We start from the raw sequence: 22,526 nt of genomic DNA, 5'->3' as shown, positions 1-22,526 counted from the left end.
GAATATCCCTTTATAACTAGAGAAATTTTATACTCATTGTGTTTAATGTTTTATTTGCTGTTATTTTTCTACATATTTAACTCATTTTCACACCTTTTGTTTTCTAGTTAATAATTAAATTGGTGGAAATTATTAGTAGAAATTAATCAGTCTATATATGATTATTAATAATATAAGTATGACCTTAAAAAATATTTGCAATTAAAAAAAAAACTATCACAAGACAAGCATTTTTCATTATTGCAAGATAATTTTTATGTTGCCCCATCTTTTTTTTTCATTGTGTCATATCGGTAAATAATGATGAAATATGTTTTGATTCATTAATGAAGTGTATTTAATTGGTTTCTTGCAAAAGTACATGGGTTTTCATTGGTTATTTTGAACTGTGTGCTTATTAATACATCAGGTAAATATACATCAATGTTAATTAATTTCCCATCAAAAAAGAGTCTGGCATAATTGGACAGTTTGACATATAATTCATATAATTTAGATAGTAGTTAATATGACATTTGAATTGGTAGATTATTCCATTGCCCATCTACTAAAATAAATATCATTTCACTTTAATTGTCATAAACTATTGTATTTTTATTAGGGCAAGTTTAAGGGTGATTTATGGGCAGTTGAAGTTAAATCTCCATAGGATATTGTACTTAAGCATGAGATGAGTAGGTAGTAGTCAATTATTTACAATTTGCTCAAGTGTATTGATTAGCAGAAGGTTTTACTAATTAAAATGAATTTTCAGTCAGATGTTTTCCACGAAAAGAGTACTACACAGTGTTCCTATCAAGTTAAGAAATTTGAAATTTTGTTGATAGTCTTTTTAATATTGAATTGAGAAGGGGATGAATAAGCAGATAAACCCAGACGGTTTATATCTTGCGTAAAGCTAATCTTGGTATTATGTAGGTGAAAAATATCATCTTTATTGATTAATTGATCTTCAGAGACTTCCCTGATAAGTGACTTAATTGTTTTGTCTGCTGTCTTTTACCATGTAACATATACAAATGATACTTTTATTTATAACACGTTATATTATATTTGTAAAATAATTGTTAAAAATAATTTTAAACTAATTTTGATACTTATTATTGTGGATAATTCTAAACACCATATTTGCATATTATCTCAAAAGTATTGTGTATAAATTTGGTTTAAAAAATGAATAACTTTTGTTTGCTGGTATCCTAATCTCTTGTTCTTTATTTGTTTTACAGTTATGTCCAGCATGGGTTATAGGAACATCCATTGCTGAGACTGTAAGTATGCAAACTGAATTTTAATAAATTATTATAATTAATCAGGAAGCAGTGGTTAGTATCTGTTTGTGTTTGTATTTTGAACAATTTCCCTATAATCGATGCTAACAGCACATGGTTCAAAGGAAAGTTCTATCTTTATTGTTACTTAGTTTTCTCATTTAATATATAAAATCATATCAATTTAAACTTAGGCAGTTACTTATTAAACAGTATCACTTATTGAGATTGATCTATCTGTTTGGAATTGATGGCTGATCGACATTCAAGTACAAAAAAACTACAAACTGCTATTTATTTCTTGTAATCTCAGTATATTAAGACTTTCTTACATCCTTAATTATTGTGTATATATTAGTGTATGTTTCTCTACAGGTTTTATCTTTTATCCGCTCTTCCCTATTACCACATTAACTAAAACTTTGTTCACTTCTGTAAGATTCTGCACCAGATTTCTGTTCTTCCCTACTAAATTTCTTCTTTTTTTTAAAACTCAGTTTCAAATTTGATCATCCTGCTTTCAACATCTTGTAACATTGTATTTCAAGGGTCTAATTACATTTTATTTAAATTATTCAAGTAAGTGAAGTGAATTTCTTGTAATTTTCTTTTACAATTTTTGTTGATCATTTGCATTCAGAGTCACACAGGTTGTTATAGATAATCTATTTTTTCACAGTTTATATTTTGGAACACTTATCACCAACCCGTGTTTGAACAAGACACTGGTATGATCACACACATTTAATATTCCATTCTGTTAGTTTTTCTTTGTAGGAAGATAAGTATTACTCCCTACATTCAGTTTTATTTGTTATCCATTTATACTATTAGCAGTCGTCAACATTTCTAGAAGAAATATTCCATTATGTATTCTGTAAACACAATACAGACTTTCATCATATTTAATCATAAAGTAATTATTTTTAATTTGGATCAAAATAGGAGAAAACAAAAAGCAAAAAGATTTGGAATAAAAGGACTGTTCCTAAATTAACTTTTAAGGATGTAAGTACATATATACTCATAAAACTTACTTTAAATATATCTGTATGTACTTTTCCATTATTTTCCATGCTGAAAGATCAAAGTTATACAACCAGTTTCTTCTGACTATACTTTTCAGCTCATCAACATTCCTTAATCCCAAACGGAAGATTTGATTCTCTTGTGCCCCACAATAAAAGACGATGCCCCACAACATAATAGAAGACATGTGCCCCTCAACAGAATATGTACATGTTAAGTTTCGACTTTCTAGGTGGCCATAAGTTTAAACCCACCGGGTTGGTCTAGTGGTGAACGCGTCTTCCCAAATCAGCTGATTTGGAAGTCGAGAGTTCCAGCGTTCAAGTCCTAGTAAAGCCAGATATTTTTACACGGATTTGAATACTAGATTGTGGATACCGGTGTTCTTTGGTGGTTAGGTTAACCATACATCTCAGGAATGGTCAAACTGAAACTGTACAAGACTACACTTAATTTACACTCATACATATCATCCTCAGAAGTATTATCTGAAAGGTAATTACCGGAGGCTAAACAAAAGAAAGAAAGGTGGCTATAAGAAAAGCTTTGTAGCAAGGTTTTGCCTAAAACCATGTCTGTCATAAAGCTCATTAATACTAGGAGGCTTAAAGTTTTTAACCGAAGATATTTTTCATTACTTTCTGAAGAGTTGAATGAGGAACATTTAGCTCTGAAGATCTTTTCTTGGTGACTTAGGAGGTTGTAAACAAGATTTCTAAAAAAATATGTGTTGTGAGCTATTTAATCAACTGGAAGGAGATCCCAGATTGTTTCAACTGGACATTGGACTGATCCAATGGAAAAGGCTTTATTCCCACTTTTGGAATGTTACTGTTGATGGAGCTTCCTTACAAAACATGGAAAAAATCATTTTATGTTTGCATTGTTTTATTTTACATTTATGTACTGATGTATCCAAATGCTAGCAACAAGTCTTTGTTCAGTTGAATACTCAATTTGTCAAATTTAACTGTCACTGTACAAATTAAAATTCTCACTGAACATGTGAAAATAACATCAACTTCTAACAAAACTGGAAATTTAATAGTAAATGAGAGCAGCTGATTAACATTTATAATTATTTGTTGACTTAACTGTGTCACCAGTCTGTTATATCATGGAAAGAGACTTAGTGGCCACTTTTACATATCTAAATTACTTCCATACATAATCACTACTCTTATTCAGACACTTATACAGTTACACCAGTTTTTGTAGACTCCCTTAATTTATGTAATTTGTGAATATTTAAACATATTTTCTTTAGGAAGAAGCCAGGAAAATCTTCCATATGTGTATGAGAAAAAAGTATTGCTTATGTTTGTGTTCATGTTGTGAACTGTGATAGTGATTTTATATGCAATGCAGGTATCATGAGGATTTGGTTGCAACCTTTGTATATTTTTAAGGAAGCGTAGCTCCCTGGGTTTTGATACCTTGATATTGAGAATCCCTGAGGGATGTTTAATTTAGTTCTTTTTATTTACATTTTACTTAAAAGTGAAAGAGGTGTGAAAAGAAACTAGTTCCTTTACAACTTTTTTTAAAATTTATTTCTTATTTTGTTACAGGTTGATATTGATCCTGTAGTATATAGCATCGTGGACTCTCTACCGCAGGGCTTATTGGAGGGCCGCCCCGGCAGCTCACTTCTGCTGACTGCTCATCAGGTAAGCATCAGTATATTTATTGCTTGTTTCTTTTACTTTTTTTTAGGTAAACCAAGTAGTTAGGGATCTTTAGGGTCTACCTATGGTTACATATCTATCGCTTTTTATTTTATAGTTTACATCAGCTGAGGAACAGAGGATCTTAATTAAGGCATTAAACTGCATTCCTTATGACCTGATGTTTCTGTAAAACCTGGAATGTTTTAGGAAAAAAGTAGCTTACTGGAAATGAAGAATCTGAAGTGAAGTAAAATGTCAATGTCCGGATACAGTGAAACTGATTCCCATAGATTACCAAAGTTACACTGTGGACATTGCTGCATGGTATTAACATTTTTAGTGGTTAATACCATAGTAAAATAGGTCATTGCCACTTAAAATATATGTTTTGAAAAAAAAGCATTGAAATAATATTGTATTAGACATTAATTCAGCATATCATCTATCATTAGTTAATATTGTGTATGCAAAGAATTATATTTCTTATACATTACGAGATAATACTAATGTATTTTGTAATATTAATTAATTTGGTCATTTTGTTTTGTGTAAAGTAGATAGTATTAAACAGCATTATTTTTTTTCTATTTCATTATTTATAATTCATCTTGCGTTCTTTTGTTGAGAAGAAGAGAGAATGAAGTAGACTTACTTTTGTTCCCCAAAAATTTATTAATCTCACTTTGATTCTCTGGGCCTTTTATTTTTCATATTCCGATCACTGTTTTTTATGCTTGTAAAGCGTATTATTCTTTTTTATCATCTTTTTCAATCTTGTTAATATCTTCTGACCAGCAGCCTGTTTGTTTTTTGATACAACTTCTGTCTGGTATATCACAGCTTTCTCTTAGTAATTTGATAAAAACAGTTTTTTTTATTTCTCAAATCTGCTCCAGCTATATGTATCATTATCCGTTTGAATACCCTTAAATGTTAATTTTTTTTTCCAACTTTCTTAAATATTACCAGTCTTGAGCTCTTTTATTTTCATTTTTTAATAATATCCTGACTTTCCCTTTTCACACTGCAGTTTTCAATTACTCTAGAAAAATAAGCACTTTTTCTCTTTTCCGTTTTGCTGTAATAGAATTAATTATTGATCCTTTCCTTCTTGAAAGGTTTTCCCTGGTGTACTTTGGTATTTATTTGTATTGAAGCACTGTGCTAGAACTAGATAATTGGTTACTTAAACACATGCTATTCTTCCTCCATTATGAATGTAAATGGCCCATTAACTTCTTAATCAATCTTTTTTTCAAATTTCGATCTCAAGGATTTTGTGCATTTTTGTTTGGAACGTATGCAGCTTCAAAGGTAGTTTAGTTGCTATTATATCGAGAAGCTATAAGTCTGGTGGAACATAAAAAAAACACTTTACCAATTGTACTATTGAATTGTTGCATTACTGTACATTTAGAATTACTTTTAGTCTGATACAGGCTTTCTGACTAATACTTACAAATTGTTTGTTATAATAGCTTTATGTTTTATCAGTAGGATTTACATTGTAGTAATATATTAATCTAATAATAATTTTGATGGTATAAGCTAGTTCAAGCTAAGTTGAAGTCTCCTGGGCTGTCAATCTGAGATTTGTTAACATATGAAAATTTTATATCATCTATATTTAAAAAATTAATGCATACAGTCATAATCTTATAATCTAGATAAACAGTAGTACTTCTCCCAGTGCATATGAATCGAACAATTTTTTTTTAATCTTTAGTGATTATTTAAAAAAGAAAATTGAATGATTAATTATTTTCAATAATCTTACAATTAATTGTTGAAGGATTGACAATTGGTATATTGATTGACACAAAAGACAGATCGTTATGTTTTTCTGATGTACTAGATCTGGTTAGTTTGTATCATTTTTATAAATATAGGCAATTATGAAGTTAATATTTTAATTGGAACGAATGATACATTGTAAAGAAATTCAGTTTGACAGCCAAGGCAAGCACTTTCAGTCCAAATAAACTGGCTTGACTTGGTTTGATATGGCTTATTTACAGCTTTATTATTTTTGTGATATCTTAGTGTGTTATATCATATTTTTTTTTTTTTAAATTAATATATTTTTTCAGGTGCAGCAATTGCAACAGTTACAAGCCCAGCAAGAGCAGGCCGGAGCAGCCCTCACATTCACCCTTCAGCAACACCACGCGGTCAGTGTCTTAATGGTGGTAATTCTTTAATTAGCTTTATTTCTTAAAATCAGAATAGTATATTGCACCAAGAAAGGAAGGTGTTAGAAATATAATGTATAAATAATTCTGTATAGGGAATGTTACTTTCATTGTAACCAATGTTATATTCCACCGCTATTTGTTAATTAATGTTAGAAGTATATTCCAGATATTATGAAACTGCTACGTTTTAATTATTGACTTATAACACAGTTTTTATTTTCCTTTTTGCTTATGGTCTGCACTGTTTTTAAATTGTTTATAAAATATATCATATGTTATAAAAAGAAGAGTTTGTTTCTCAAGAGTTACCATCCAATCTAAAAAAAAGTACTGTTTTTTCTTTTGTTTGACACATCTGTGTGTTGTTCAGTTGTTAAAACTATGTTCATTATACTTTTTTGTTTTTAACAGAATATACATTTCTGTATATGTTTCTGGCACCAAAGCTTGAATCTATCAATAGATGTAACTTTTGTTTTCTGATTTTGAGATAAATATAGATTACTTTTGAGAAGCTTTTTTTGTATAAATGATGATGTTATTTTACAAGGTTAAATCAAATATAAATGAGATTTTTGTTCCTGAGTGTCTATGGTCGGTAGGACTGTGCCCGCGCTTCTAGTATGCTTGGGTGGGATCATTAGGAGTGGGGAGAGCTGACCATTCCATACTCCCAACCAATTCATCAGTAACGCTCACGATGGTGGAGCAACAAGTGCACCCCTCCTCTGCGCAATGCATAATTATAAAATTTCGTATTCATGAAGGAGTTCAAGCAATTGAAATTTTCTGTAGATTGCACAGTTCAGGGATCAAACATTGTCAAGGACTTGTGTGTTTGCCGGCCATAAAGAGTTCAAGGAAGGACGAGAACAAATTGAAAATCAGGAACACGATCGCCATCCTCGGACCAACATTGCAGACAAAAACATTCGCATGCTACAATTGCAAATGCAATTGCAACATGCAAATGACCTACAATTCCATAAAGTGTGTGCCAGATGAGTCTCTCGCCTTTTGACTGCAGAAGTTGAGACATTTGGAGGTCTGTCAGAGGCTTACAGCAAAGTGCAAAAGAAGGTGATGCATTTTTGAGTCAGATCGTCACCTGTAATGAAACGTGGGTCCACCACTACACTCCTCAGTCAAAACAAGCCAGTATGGATTGGTGGTGGAAAGGGGAGGCAGCCCTAGTGAAAGCCAAGACCCAGGTCCATACCAACAATGCCAGGTCCCATACTGCGGTTGTAACAGTCTCAAAACTAGAATAAATGCACTGGATTCAACTTGATCATCCGCCCTACAGTCCGGACCTTATCACCCTGCAATTTTCATTTGTTTGGGCCACTTAAAGACGCTCTAAGAGCGCAATGATTTGAAGATGACAAGGGTGTGGAGGGATTCATGTGCAATTGGCTTCACATTCTATGATGCTGCTACATGCACAGCTTCATTCTGTGATTCTGCTATAAAAAATCTTCCTTCTCGGTGGGAAAATGTATTTCTAATACAAGAAACTATGTAGAAAAATAAATTATATTTGTTTTTTATTTTCCAATAAATATATTTAAAAAAAAATTAAAATCCCATTTATATTTGATTTACCCTTTGTATTTTGTTACTTGATGTTATATACAATTTGATTGTTTATTAATTTGTTTAATAATTTACTTGTTTTATTTAAGTGAAATATTTTACTTGCACTTCGTTTTTATTATCCAGTAGTGTATCATTTGGTATAAGGTTTTTTTACTTATGACATTACCTTGTTAACCGATAATGATTTTTATCAAAGAACACTTCAGCACAAGAAAATACATTTCCAGCAAAAGTAACTACCAGCATTATTGTGTACGTTGTGTAAAGTAATTATTACATTGAAGTGTTAAAAACTTATTTCTACCTGAGTAAATTAGATCGTACAGAATTCATCACAGCCATATTATATAGGTTTTCCCCATCTGATACCCTTCACAATAATTTAGTTATAGAAAAGTAAATAATCAACAACAAAAAAATAATTGGTCATTAACAACAATAAGCATAATTACAATTAAAATTGTTCTTACAATAGAAAATGAAGATAAATGTCCATTTAGCTCTATACTGCAAAAAAAATATTTGAGTAAACATAAATTTTCTGCAAACTTGTAGATGTTTGGCAAGTAAGCAGTTTTAATAAACGTGCCTTCTGCTTCATTAATTGGATGATAATTATTCAGTATTGTGTGTACTTAGTGGAAAACCTGAGAATGGCACGTTACGCAAGTATTGCCAATATTCATTCTGTAAATGAAAAAAATAATTATTCGTTGTATTTGTGATTTCAGCAGATCTTAAGTCAGTACTAATTCCTTCCTTGAGAAACGCCTAATTATTAGAATTAGTAGTTATTACATGTCCTCAATACAAGATCTTTTCCTTTTTTTTCTATTTAGTCTCTAGAACCACCGTAAGGTATTACTTCAGAGGATGATATGTATGAATGTAAATGAAGTTTCGTCTTATACAATCTCAAGTCGACCATTCCTGAAATGTTTGGTTAATTGAAACCCAACCACCAAAGAACACCAGTGTCCATGATCTAGTATTCAAATCCGTATAAAAATAATGCCTTTTGTAGGATTTGAACCTCAGAACTCTCAACTTCGAAATCAGCTGATTTACGATGACCAGTTTAACCTCTAGATCAACCTGATGGGTTCAATACAAGATCTAGCATTTCAAGAACTGGCATTTAATCTGTGAATATTGATTTATTTTATCAACAATATTTTTATTCAATCCTTATTTATTTATAAGGAATATAATTCATGTTTTCTTTCATATTTAACATTTTTTAGTCATATTTTTTTTTTTGTTTTGTTTGATGATATTGCCACATAAGCTTGAAGCATGGGATATGGAAACATAGCATATGAAAAATGCCGTGCCTGGCTGGGATTTGAAGCCCATTAAAGAGTTGAAAACGGGTTATTTTTTTTATTTTTAGGATATTTGATATTTTTTGAGTGGCCATTTTGAATAGGTGCATCAGCCAATTTTACACTTTTTTGAGTTATGTGGAAACTTAATATATATATATTTTTAAAGATATCTGTTTTAAACAAACTAGAGGATCTTTTGACCTGTACTGAAAGAATATCTAAAAAGAACTGATTGCTATCTACACTATAAGAACACAAAATCTCAGCTTTAAAACTAAATATTTTTGGAGAAAAAATACAGGCTTGCTTTCATGGTTTTTTTGGGGGTAGATGCTTCCTATGAGATTACTTCGTTAGACCGGGGACTCGAATCTTACAATTTTTCAGAAGCCTCTAAATATTGCAGTTTCTGTAACATTGGCTGTTTTCAGTCTAAAATAACTGAAAAAAATAAGTCACAAAAAACTAACTTTGTTTTCAACTTTCTATATGTGTTTAGATTCTGTGAAAATAAATAAATGAATTTTACCAGCTTCATTTTAATAATGTATTATGGGATTTGGTATGCATTTACCCTTCTGCCGGTTTTTTGATTTACAGTTTAAGTTTTATCAGGAAATATATTGTGATAAATCTATTTCTATTCTGCAGTTGTAGTATTTGTGTACTACTAGTAACTGTTTTTCTATAATTTTGTTACTGCTACTGAATATTCCATTCTAAATAATAATTTCAAATTGTAAATATTTTATTGTTTTTTTTTTTTTTTGTTCAAATTTATTTTGTGTATTCTATTTTTTGTTTTGGAACTCCCATTCAGCTATTGACCAGCTTGCTATATAGTATTTTATGACTAGCATCTTAATTGTTGGTTTTGGTTTTATCTGAATAAAGGTTTTCATTGTTTTGTTTTAATTATCGTAATAGATTTTTATTCTTTGTTGGGTGGCTGTTTATTATCAGGTGGAAAAGTGATTACACATAGAACAAGTTAGATTTTTTCTTGTAGCGATTTTATTTGTGTGCTCAGTATTCAGCTGCTATAGTATAAATAATCAACCTATTTGCTAAATGAGAGTAGTTGGATGATTGAATACAGTTAACCAACATCAGTATTTAATTCATGATGAATGCTTACCAAACTGTTGTTATTGTTTAATGTGTAGGGTGGAACGGGCTGCTTGGGGCCGCAACTGGTTCTTGCATCGCCACAAGGATTTACATACCAAGCGGCAGCCACTGCTGCAACCCAGTGCTCATCAGCTAACGATACGAGTCCAGCACCTATTATACAACACATTGGACATACTAGTATATTACAGTCAAGTATCCAGCACCATGTTAGACAATCTAGTATACATCAGCAAGTTATACAACAAGTTGGACAGACTAGCATACAGCAGGTAATGTTGGTTTATTTAGTTTGCTTCATTGTTTATTTAGAATAAATTTACTTTCATGATTTATTAATTTGCTTGTTTATTGCATTAAATATATGTAAACAATTCTATTATAAATAAAAAAAATAATATATATTTAAAATTACTGTTACTATGATTAACAGGAAATTGAAAAAATATATCAACCTGAAATAAAATTTTAAGAAAGAGTTGCTCTTTTATCCTAAGATATTTTGTTAGAAAATATGAATGTATGAATCTGAAACAGAATTTTTCAGTGATGAAGAGTTTAGTTATTAATTTATAATCTCTTTTGGATTGTTTTACAGGACATTATTCTAGTAATTATAATAGTAGGTTTTTATTTGTATTACATTTAACTTATTTAACTAAGGTAAAAGTAGTTTTTTAAAAATTGAAAATTTCTTCTGTTATATATATAATAAAAAAAAAAAAATAATTGAACTTTGAAAACAAACTGAATTGATATTTCCAAGCACGTATATAAAATATAAACTTAAACAGTCCAGTTTTCTTTATTTGAATACCTTTTAACTGCATTGGAGCTTAATCACCTTGCCAAACTGCACTAATGAAATTAGTGCAATGATGTACTAGAATGAAATTACCTAGAATTTTCTGTACGTAAATCTTAGGTAATTTGTATAATTTAATAGTTAATGCACAGTTATTTTTATTTAAATAAATGAATTGATAAGCCAGTATCACCTTGAGTAAGTCTTGTATCGATAAGCCAGTATCACTATTGATCACTCAGTATCACTGATAAGCTGTAGTACTGAGTGTACTGAGTGATCAGTAATCACTGATCACTCTATACTTAATCACTATTAAGGTTCAAATTCCATGAACGTTTTTCTTATATACAGTTAATATAATATTTTTATAACTAATTTCTAATTTTTATATTACTCAGTTAATATTAATAGCATAAAAAATTACTTAACAGTATTAAAAATGCAGGAAACAGTCTTAAGGTGTAAATTACAATCAGGAATATTTTGTGGTAAATGAAATACTTAAAAAAACTGGTAATTTAAAAAAAAAAACTATCGTTTTCAGTAATTATGCATCATAGTAATAATTAACTTTGATGCTGCATTAAATATTCTAAGTATTTGTCTAAAAGATTTCACTATTATAAGTTTTAATATAAACTTAATTTGTCCCTTTAGTTATATTATAGAAGTTAACTTTAATGTAAGAAATTGGTACATTTCCCAACATGTATCTGTTTATCATTAAATGACCTCCGTTGCTGTTCTACTAAATTTCTAAAAATAAAAATTATGGATTTATCTACCTTTAAATAAATGGCTTTTTATCATTCCCCTTGAAATCATTTGTCATTCTTTACATTGTAAACTATCTTTACACAAGAAATGCGATGTTGTAAGTCAATAATTTCATTTTTATTTTTATTCCTCTACTTGTATTCTCGTTGAGATCATTAATTGGGTCATAATAATCTCTTTGGCCAGTCATACACTAAGGAAAGAAACATTAATGATTAATTAAATCAATAGAAGGTTTAATGAACAATCTTCCTTGATAAGTTTCTAATTTATTAGCCAGCCCTTGCCAGTTCCATGTAATACGCATGTTAAAAATTCTTTTAATATTCAGTACTTTAAACTATAATTCAAATTCATAAAATTTATTAAGAAAACCTAATTTTGAAATTTTAAAAATGGATAAATAAAAAATTAAATACTTATTTAAAAATCAGAAATAAAATCAGTTAAAATGTAATTTTTCTCTTTAATTATTGTACTAGAAGTTTGTTAATTTACAAACAATATCTTTGTTAAACGCCCCCCACATTTTTTAAAAGTAAAATTTCCTATATGCTTGTCCATGCCCATTCAGTTGTGATACAAATTTGAAATTTAAAATCTTATAACGCACCATATGAAACTGTGTAATGAAACTAGAATTAAAAATAACAAATTATAAATTCACCAACAATGACAACTTTGATGTTCTTATACATAAAAACGGATCATGGCTTGTAAATTTTCAAATGGTCTTATTTATAAATCAAATGGTCTCATATTATAAATTGTATTCAAATACACAAGAACGTATCTTGTGAATACATATCACAAGAATATCTAAATTAATAGATAATAGTTCAAACTGCATTCTTAACTGTATCTGCTTAACAAAAAAAAAACTACCAGTAATAGTATGAGAACAGTATCAGTACCAGTCACTGAGAATGATCGCAAAGATGTCTGAAAACATATGTAGTAGATTTTTAAAATTTTCAGATAAAATTCACAAACGGTTACAAAGTAAAAATTAAAAATAAAATTTCCATTTAGATAAATGGTGATTTTGTTTCTATAAGTTTTGATGGAAGTAGGTAATGAATAATAATACTTCTTTACATTCAAGAATGATAAGTATTGTACAATAAGAAAATAAAACAATTATTATTGTACATTACTGTTTCTAGAACTAAACCTTTTCCATGTTAATGATAAGTAATAAAAAAGTAATTCACTCTTCTTAAAATCTAAACATAATTCTGTCACTGTAGGAAAGTTATTAAATGCCAATGTACAGAATCAAATTATTTATTTTTGTAACTTTTTTGAAGCGTCAGTGAAAAGTATGGAACTTTTAATGCTCATCTCCAGGACATCAAAAACATTTGTTTCTGCATAGAGAACTTTCAAGTAGATCTTGTCTTTGATTGAAGCACTGACAAATGACTGTCAAACTCAACTGTGAGAAGTAGCTTGTCAATTTTCCTTAAGGAAATTATAAGATTAACAATGAAGAAAGGTTCCTGAATCTCTAAATAAAAATTTTTACTAATTTAAATAATTTCTAAATAAAATTGTTAATTCTTTTCATGGCCTGATTTTATTAGATTGGTGAATCATAGTTAAAACAAACAGTTCCTAAGAAACTAAATATGTATTGAAAATTCCTATGGTTTTATAATTCTTGAGCATTTGACAGTTTTTAATTTCAGGTAGGAGTTTTTGGAAAAAAATTAATTTATTTTACCACTGAAAGACATGTTTTACTGTTTGATTCATTTATGTTAAACTTATTGATCCTATATGAAACTACAAAAATGATGAGTTTGACTTTTTTATTTTTAGCTGCAAGTCGGTGGATCAACAAACGCAACAGGGGGTAATGCGAACAATGCATTACGCAACATCGATGGGACAAAATGTGTCTCTGCGTCTCCCAGTTCACCGTTCTCATCGCGTTCACTTACATCATCACCACAACAGCAAAGAGTCATTACACCACAGTCACATATCCATCAGGTAATAAAGTATGTTATATAATTTAAGGAAAATGAAATGGATAAAGGAGGTGTTCACTTGAAAAGATAATCTGTGATAACCTGCAACACATTAGGATATGGATCTTGCTATAATGTAAAACTTTTCCTAAGAAAATTAAAAAAAAATATGTGCAAAAGTAAGATAAGACTGTGTGAAAACGCACATAATTTTTTTTAAATGTCTCATTTTTTAAGTATATGGGGAAATTTGAGAAGATACTAATTTGATCTAATATGAGGATTCTTTTCATTTATTATTATAATGTAAATAAAACAAATGAATTTACCTAAGCTTCATTTAAAGAAGTTAATAAATGATTTATGTGCCAATACATTTAAAGTTTTAGAAATTTTATTTATGTTAACAGTAATTTATTGTTTATTATTGAATAGGAAATTTTTTTTAATATAATTATGAAAAACAACAGTTTTACAGGTAATATAATACAAATGTTGTGGGGTAAGAGCAAATGAGTGATTTATTTTTCTTCATGGTTTAGGTATGGCCATTAAAATAAAAAATTAAAGAGTAAAATGTTAGTGTTACATTTAATATCTTTCTTCTTTAGAAAGGTTCCTCCTGTTAAAATCGGTAGTTGAGGGCAATATATATTGTGTAATTTAATTGTTTAATTGAATTCTAAATATCAATGATGTAGAATACTTTTAAAAATGTCAAGGTAAAAATATTTTAAAAATATTAAGTCTATTGTAGACCTTACTGTTTTCTTAATTCTTCATTGCACAATTATGCAGTTAGGCATGTGACTTTTCCTGAGTGACTTCTTGTTAATCATAAGTTTACCTTGAACAACATTTATGAACTCAATTTTTAATTCCCTACAGAATCGAAGTGGTGTATAATACACTGTTTCATAACGAAAGGGTTCATTAAGTTGTTGCTTTCCACTATCTGTACTAGTTTCGTAGTATCTTGTTTCAAGTCTCTTATGGTTTTACAAGATAAAATGCATGAAATACAAGAAGCGCTTGCCAAGAATCGCTTTCTCCTACTTTAGTAAGAGAACTGTTCCGTGTAGTAAACAGAGTGAAGATAACTTTTGACTTTAAGGCTAAATACCTGCTTTTTATTAGGCTTGGAATGCTGTTATGCGACCCTATATTCAGCTAGGTTAAGAAGTAACAAAAAGATTTCATTCCTCATTTTCCTAGTAAGCATAGTATCATATGCTTGTTATTTTTAAAGATGACTGTGACATTTTCTCCAGTGACTTATGCCTCATATTGACTTGTTTGCAACAGTCACATTGACTTGTTTGCACTTAATGCACATAGATACGAACCACTGCTGTTATATTCTAAAAACATTTCCAATTTAACCACAACCTGTTTATCTCTGTTACAGTACAAGTACAGTATTGTGTGATAGTCTACACTTTAAACTATGGTGGTTTTAATAGTTTTTAGAAAAAATAAACCTGTCAAAATATTCTAATTTTATTCATTATGCAGCTATCTAAAGGCTTAAAAATTCTTCTCAAGTCACTAGATGATTTGTTCTTCTAGGGTATTGATATAAGCGCTAACGCCACGATAAAAGTTTTCTGCTTTTGTACATGTGTACAGTGTAACTTGCTGAAGAGCAATCTCTATACCATTTCTACCATTGTAAGTTGTGAAGGCTTGCACTACCTCTGACTGTGAAACATTTTGGTATTATTTGTTTCAAATAAATTATGGCCACTTTCAGTTACTAAATAGGGTAGGAATTGTTTCTGAATAAAAATACTTTTATGTAGCTACAGAATGAAATTTAGGAAAAAACAAGTGTTCTTATAGTTATTCTGTCAATATAGCCATTTCCATTTTTTTTTTTTTTTGTAAGTGCGCTTCATTCGAGTTAAATGTTATATGTAATGAGTAATTGCACTTACAACAAATAAATCAGTTGATGAAATCTTGAAATTGGTAGAGCTTAGAGCCTGATCCATTGGGATAACTCATGTGACACATGAAATATGTAATTTTTAGGCTAAGTTGCTTGAAAAGTGCCGTTGAATATTCAATTTAGGTGTGAAATTCCACTGAAATTTATTGGGTGTTTTTAATAAACTTAATTTTAGATTTTGATGAATTTCTTATTGACTGTACTACAGGTTACATTTCTGTTACAAACAGAATTAAACTTATGGTTGATTTTTGTATGTTCTTGTCCAAGAATTCTACTTGAAATTTTTTTAATATTGAGTGAAAAATTAATAATGAAAAAATATTTGACAATAGAAACCCTTATTATTTGTTCACAAAAAGGTGATGCAAGATGAAATAGTTGCATAAGTCTCTCTCTCTTCCCTCCCGCCCTTTACCTATACCTCTTAAATATGAATTATGATATTGTATTATTGCTTAACAATTTTTTCCCTAAGTTTGTGTATATAAAAAAAAGATATATGAAGATTAAGGACAATTACTAGACTTTTACAGCAGTTGGTTAAAGGTTTTTTCAATTTATAGTAAATTTAATTTTTACTTTATAGACAGTCTTTAAATCAATATTAAGTTGTTTTTTTTTTTTTTTTATTCAGGTAATGGGAGGTACGGGTCATCAAGTTTTACAAATTTTTCATCATCAGCAAGCTACTAGAAATACAGGTCTGCAATATGTTTAAATATATTTAAGTATATTGTATATTTAAAATACATCTTAGTACATGTTTAAATTTTTGTATAATGTTATTTATATACATACAACATGTTTCAGTTAAATCATCATTTAATATGTTTTGTATACAGTAGCTGAACAGATTCTCTTAGATTCTGGTTTCTGCATTTGAAAATACTGATTCTGTTAGATGTGTGATATTTTAACATACGATTTGAGTTACTGGTCTATATTTTCGTGATAAATTAAAAAAAACGTTTTGGTATCTAAGAATTATATTATAATAATTGAATAGTTTAAATTGAATTTATGCACCCATTTGTCTCTTCTACAAATTTTATATGGAGTGTGTATCATTTCCATGCTTTTTTTAAGGATGACGATCAGAATATTTTTGTAATTTTTGGTTAACAATTTTCTTTAAAATAGCTTCAACTTTTTTTCTGATAGAAGGCTAAAAGTTGTTGATATTATAGAAATCCTCATCTAAAGAACAACTTTTTATGTTGAAAATTACACATATGGGAGCTAAAAACCATACGCTTGTTAAATAGATGAAAAATTGAGGCTCATTTTCCTTTACCAAATTTTTGAAGTCCCCAAATATTTTTTTATAAAGCATATTTCCTAGATAGATTCAAAAAAGAAAAAGATTTTTTCAAGCCACGTATCAAATCTTTACAGAGAAAACAAATTTTATTTTAATGAGTTAGATTGTTTTAAATCAGACTTTATTTTTTAAAGTAGCAGGTATCTTGTGATAATAGTACTCAGTAGACCAGTTACAATTTAATAGAGAACCAGTTGTACTGAAAGAAAAGAACCTCTTAAGTTAAGAGTGAGCTTAAAAACTTTTTAAATAAGAGGAAATTAGATTACAAAAATGTTAATACTTATTATGATGTGTTAGATCAAATATAAAATCAAGGTTAGACTAAAAACATGATGAAATACGGTATTATAGAAATTTAAAATAGTTTTTGAAATGTGGAAAACTCCTTATTATTTTATTTTGTCTGTTTCAGTAACAAATAATGCTACAATACCACTCAATCATGCAACTGTTAAACCCAAACAGCCTCCACAAATATTACCAAAACCTCCAGCTAACACTTCTACTTCATCATCACCATCATCATCTTCATCTTCATCATCAGTATCATCATTGTCTTCTTCATCTTCAGTAAACAAAGTCTGTGGCACTCATGTAGTCGCCGCAACGCCCACACATATCACCACTGCATCTGGATCACAAGTTTCAGTGATGTCACAGCCGCAGCAACAACCACAGCAACAACAACCCCAACAGCAAGCATCTGCTCTTGTTTTCAATCAGGTATTTGTTTTTGAAGATATTGTGCTAAAATATATATCTAGTGATATCAGATATATCTTTTAAGAAATTTTTTATGTTGAACACAGTTAGAGTATCAATTAATAAAAGATTTTACTGCCGACAATTAATAAAACCAGTGTTATGAGTATATTACTGATTTAAACAGAAAAATAAATTAACTGTTAAGAGAAATTATTTAAGTTGGTAATCCTGTAATTATTTTTCATTACTGTTTTAAAGTTTCACTATTTTATATTTTAAAATGTGGTTAAAGATAAAAAATGCACATAAAAAATATCATAATAGTTATATCAAAATGTGCTTCTGGAAGATTGTTTTGGAGCTTTAATTCAACTCGATATAATTGGTAACATTGCCGATGAAGTTTATTTTACTGATGGTTTACATCACAAGTGTATTAGTGATATATTAACATATTAAACTGTCACTATAATTAAAATTTCAATGGGGAGACCAGTAATGTATTCAGCTACATATACAAAGGACATATAAAAGCATTATACATAATAACAACTACTTTTAAATCTTACAAAAATTGGATTTACTTATAAATATAAAGATATTAACAACAGCATTCAGATTTTATACATAGTATAACATTTTATAAAAGATTCTATACATAACCACATATCTAATATAAATAAAAATTATTAACTTAAATATTAAACTTATCCATACATTTGACATGCTGTATTTATGTTTTCAATCGACTAAAAACAGACAGGAATGAAGAAGTTTTCTCTTTGAGTTCTGTATTCATTGTTTCAATGATGGATAATGCTGTCATATTTTTCTGCCCCGTGATTTATTAAGTGCACTTCAAACACTGTTAAATTCTATTCACTTTTGGTTTCATTTTAGATTTTATCTGTGATATTAGTTGTAAGTTTTATTCATCTTTTAGATTAGCTTTAATTTCTTTTATTTTTTTATAAAAGAAAATTTTGGGTGATAACGCGCAGGCGTTTCTCCCCCCCCCCCCCTGAAATCAAACACTATCAATATTTACAATTCCAGTAATTTTCAACAGGCATGCTTCCATTTCAATCCCTGATCAATGAGAAACATGTAGGATAGTAGGATTCCCAAAACGATGTACAAGTTATCAACTCCCCAACAAACTTGGACTATACTGACTGACCTTTGAAGAGAATGTGAATTATTTTGATTATACTTATTTTGTCATAAGGACAATCATTAGTGTTGAACCATTTTTGATAATAACGTCTGTGTTTCTGTTGAAATTATCAGTGAAATGATCATTATGAGAAAGTCTTCATTTTACATACCTCAAGCCATTCCAGCTTGAAGCACTTAATGCTGCAGTAACATGTGGACTTCTCATATCCTTTATATGGTCAAAATTAAGAAACTTTTAAAGTTTAAAAGCTTGTCAGAATTTTAATTTATTTTATTTTTTTTACAAAATTATGGCGTGAAGTTTTATGTCATTTCACTCATTTTCTGTTAATTATTTAAAAAAGGATGAACCATTACATTGAGGATGTTTAACTTTGATCATTTTTTCAGTACTCTACTTGTTACTAGTAAATTTTATTTTATTTCATTTAACTGAAATTATTTACTGTAGTTACATTATTTTTTTTTTTTATATTAATGAAAATTTAAACTGTTTGTTGTTTTAAACTAACAGTATGTCATAATAGTATATTATAAGAGGATATTCAGTATCCTTGTTGTATAAAAGTACACCTTTGCAATTATATTTTTCTGGATTGCATTTTTATTCAATGCAATATTTGATCTTATTTTGGTTATTATAAATGATAACATATTCTTGTAAGCATTCCTATGTATAAAATATTATAAATTTAATCTCTGTTAAAATAATGAAGTTTAACTTACTGAAAGTAGTTTAAGTGACATTTGTTATTTTATTTAATAACAGTTAGAATTTCATATAATTCTGCATGTAGTTAGACTAATTCATTAAAAAAAAATTTCAACTAGTTCTTTGAAAAGTTACATAAATGAGATTTGCTGTAAAAACTGACTTTTTTTTTAGGTAATGCCTAGTGGGCCGGTGCTCGTACAGCAACAAACAAGCAGTGGAGTGCAGTTGATCTTGAGGTCACCTCCACCACAACCTCCTCAGCCTCCTCCACCTCCACCACCACAACAAAAATCAGGTGGTGTGGTTATAGTCCAGGGTAGCAGACAGCAGCAACAGGTAATAAGTATGTTTTATTGTGAAAGTAGAATGTTAAGAAAAGAAGCAGTTCCTGAATATTATTAACATACTCTGTTGCGAGTATGTAGTCTACGTGTAAAATAGGATGTTTGTATAAATCTCAGGAACTGATGGTTCAATATAAGTTGATTATATTGAATTACTTTATCGCTATTTATTAAACATTAAGAAACATTTTAGGATTTAAAAAAGTGCATTCAGGTAACTCCTTAATCATGTAAATGGTGTGATTTAAACCAAGGGCTTGTTAAAATTCCATAGTGGCATTTTCTTTTTTGTAAATGCTTTGAGTTGCCAGCTGAATTGCATCACTGCCATGTAGTGATGCAATTGAAATTTAGAAGATAATCTGAATTTTCTACAATTTTTAATTTAATCAAAATGAAACTCTCGGTTTTATAGATATCAGACATTTAATAGATAATTTTATTCTTTTACTTTTTTGCAGGTAGTCTTTTTTGATGTGTCTATTTTTTCATAGCAAGCGTTACAAAATGTAGTCTATGAAATTTAAGTTTTACTTATAAATTGCAGAGAATATGTTTATTATATCTCTATTTTAAACAAAATTTAATGTGTTTTTGTAACATTCAGCTGTGAATTGCTTGAACTAATGTTAGAAATAACTTTATTTGAAAGCATTTTTCTCAAAATGAGACTGATTCCCCCTAATGCAGAAAAGTTTTTTATTTTGTAATTTTCTTGCCAAGAAAGCATTTTAGTCAAAGATTTCAGGACACAGAAATTAAAGCAAATAAAATTTTAAACAATTTTCGTATGAAAAATATTGGATTGCCTCTTGGGTAATAAGACTTTATACAGAAGACTACTGGGTAATTGATCTAATAGGTAATGTAACATTCTCAAAGTATATAATAGTTCAATTGAGATAGTTAATTCTAATTGCATATTCTAATTTTGCATGCATTTATTCTAATTGTACATTCATTTATGTATTTTTGGGTAACTTATATGCTTGTTGTGGGAAGCATTCTTCTGTTTTAAGAGAGACATTGTATGAAATCATAATTGTTTTGCTCACCAGTGAAGTTATTTGTCTGTTTAGTGAGACTATCTACTACTTAAATTGTGATGAAAATGATTAATTTCATTTCTGCTTTGAATCTTCTTTAAATTAAGTTTAGTGTTAGTTTGTCATATTCTAAGTCTTGCTGTCTGTAAAGATTTCTAGAATTGAAATTACAAAAAAATTGTCATTATTACTGCATCTCATGTGACAGTAATTACATATTAGTCAGAGCTACGTAATTTGTTTTATTATCTTAGCTGTAATGCTTATAAAAAAACCTCACCACCATTATTGTGATTGAGTATAATTTATTTTTATAAATGGAATAATATTTTAAATAATCAGGTTACTAGGTTTTTCTTTCTACATCATTTTTTTCTTCTTTTGTATTCTATTGTTCTTTAGCATTATTTTCTTAAAGATATTTCTTCTGCAGACTTTCCGTCTTATATCTAATCACTGAATGTTACTGATGTCATTCTTTCCTGTCTTTAACTTCTCTATAAAATTCTTTAAAGCCCCTTATCTTTTTTTTAATCTGATTTTTATTACCTTGTAATCATCATTTTCCTTGTAACATAACTTAATTTCTCATCATGTGGGAAACCTGTGGGGTCCCCCACAGGCTGAGAAACACTAAATTAAAAACAAGTATAATAATTATTAGTGATTCCTTTGGGCTTGTCTTGCACAGCAAAGTTTTTTGAAGGAAGGTTTAATATTAGAAATAGACTCTCTTGTTCTTTTTCTATATTTACTGAAATCTATATTTTGTCTTCAAAGCAACCACTGCAGAAAATCTGGTTTCACAAAGGTAGGATGTTGAAAATGATAATAGTATAGGAAATGCTCTTGTTTTCAGTGCAGAAAACTCATCATCCAACCCCTGCACAAAATTCAGAGTGATTTACTACTAAATTGTCTTTTGATTTTGCCACTTCCATGAAGATTTCTTCTTTGGCAGTTGAGAGCTCTTCAGGAGTACTTTGAAATGGATCCCTAACCCACTCGTAACTTGCTACCAAGTTGTCATCAGCAAGAAAATACTTTTTAAAATTCTTTGCCAGTATGGCTGAATGATTTTCAGTGGTTACAAAAATATTTTTCACATGTTGTTGTTCAGCCATTGTAAGTTTTAATACATTCATCCACATTTGTAGGTTTTTGCTTTAAATTTTTGCTTCACAATTCCAGGTTTTACAAAAAGCATTAACTTTCTCACTCGTATCCAACATATATGTATTTGCTCCTTGGAGTTGAAGATTCAAGGTATTTAATTTCTCGAATATGTTGACCAAGTAGCTCAATTCCATCACAAATAAACCATCTCGAAACTTCTTGGCTTCTGGTCAGTTTTCCTCTTCTAGAAAAATGGCGATTTCATCTATTAATTCATAAAACACATTGTAAACATTTCTCAGGTGATAACCATCTTGCTCCACAATAAAATAGTAACGCTGAATGTACTGTACCCATGT

General features: G+C 29.2%; 1 protein-coding gene across 1 annotated transcript in view; it reads left to right on the top strand.

Moving 5' to 3' along the window:
* Positions 1–22,526, top strand: part of LOC142329317 (uncharacterized) — a 92,468-nt gene that overhangs the window by 1,012 nt on the left and 68,930 nt on the right. Inside the window, exons 2-9 of the mRNA XM_075373801.1 lie at positions 1,230–1,271; positions 3,872–3,970; positions 6,061–6,141; positions 10,259–10,495; positions 13,633–13,806; positions 16,373–16,439; positions 17,475–17,785; positions 19,833–19,997. Of these exons, the coding sequence (XP_075229916.1) occupies positions 1,230–1,271; positions 3,872–3,970; positions 6,061–6,141; positions 10,259–10,495; positions 13,633–13,806; positions 16,373–16,439; positions 17,475–17,785; positions 19,833–19,997 (1,176 nt within the window). The remainder of the gene's footprint in view (positions 1–1,229; positions 1,272–3,871; positions 3,971–6,060; positions 6,142–10,258; positions 10,496–13,632; positions 13,807–16,372; positions 16,440–17,474; positions 17,786–19,832; positions 19,998–22,526) is intronic.

Source organism: Lycorma delicatula, chromosome 8 (genome assembly GCF_047948215.1).
Source record: "Lycorma delicatula isolate Av1 chromosome 8, ASM4794821v1, whole genome shotgun sequence".
Lineage (NCBI taxonomy): Eukaryota > Metazoa > Arthropoda > Insecta > Hemiptera > Fulgoridae > Lycorma > Lycorma delicatula.
The sequence above is the reverse complement of the archived record's forward strand: the minus strand, read 5'-3'. Positions and strand labels throughout refer to the sequence as shown.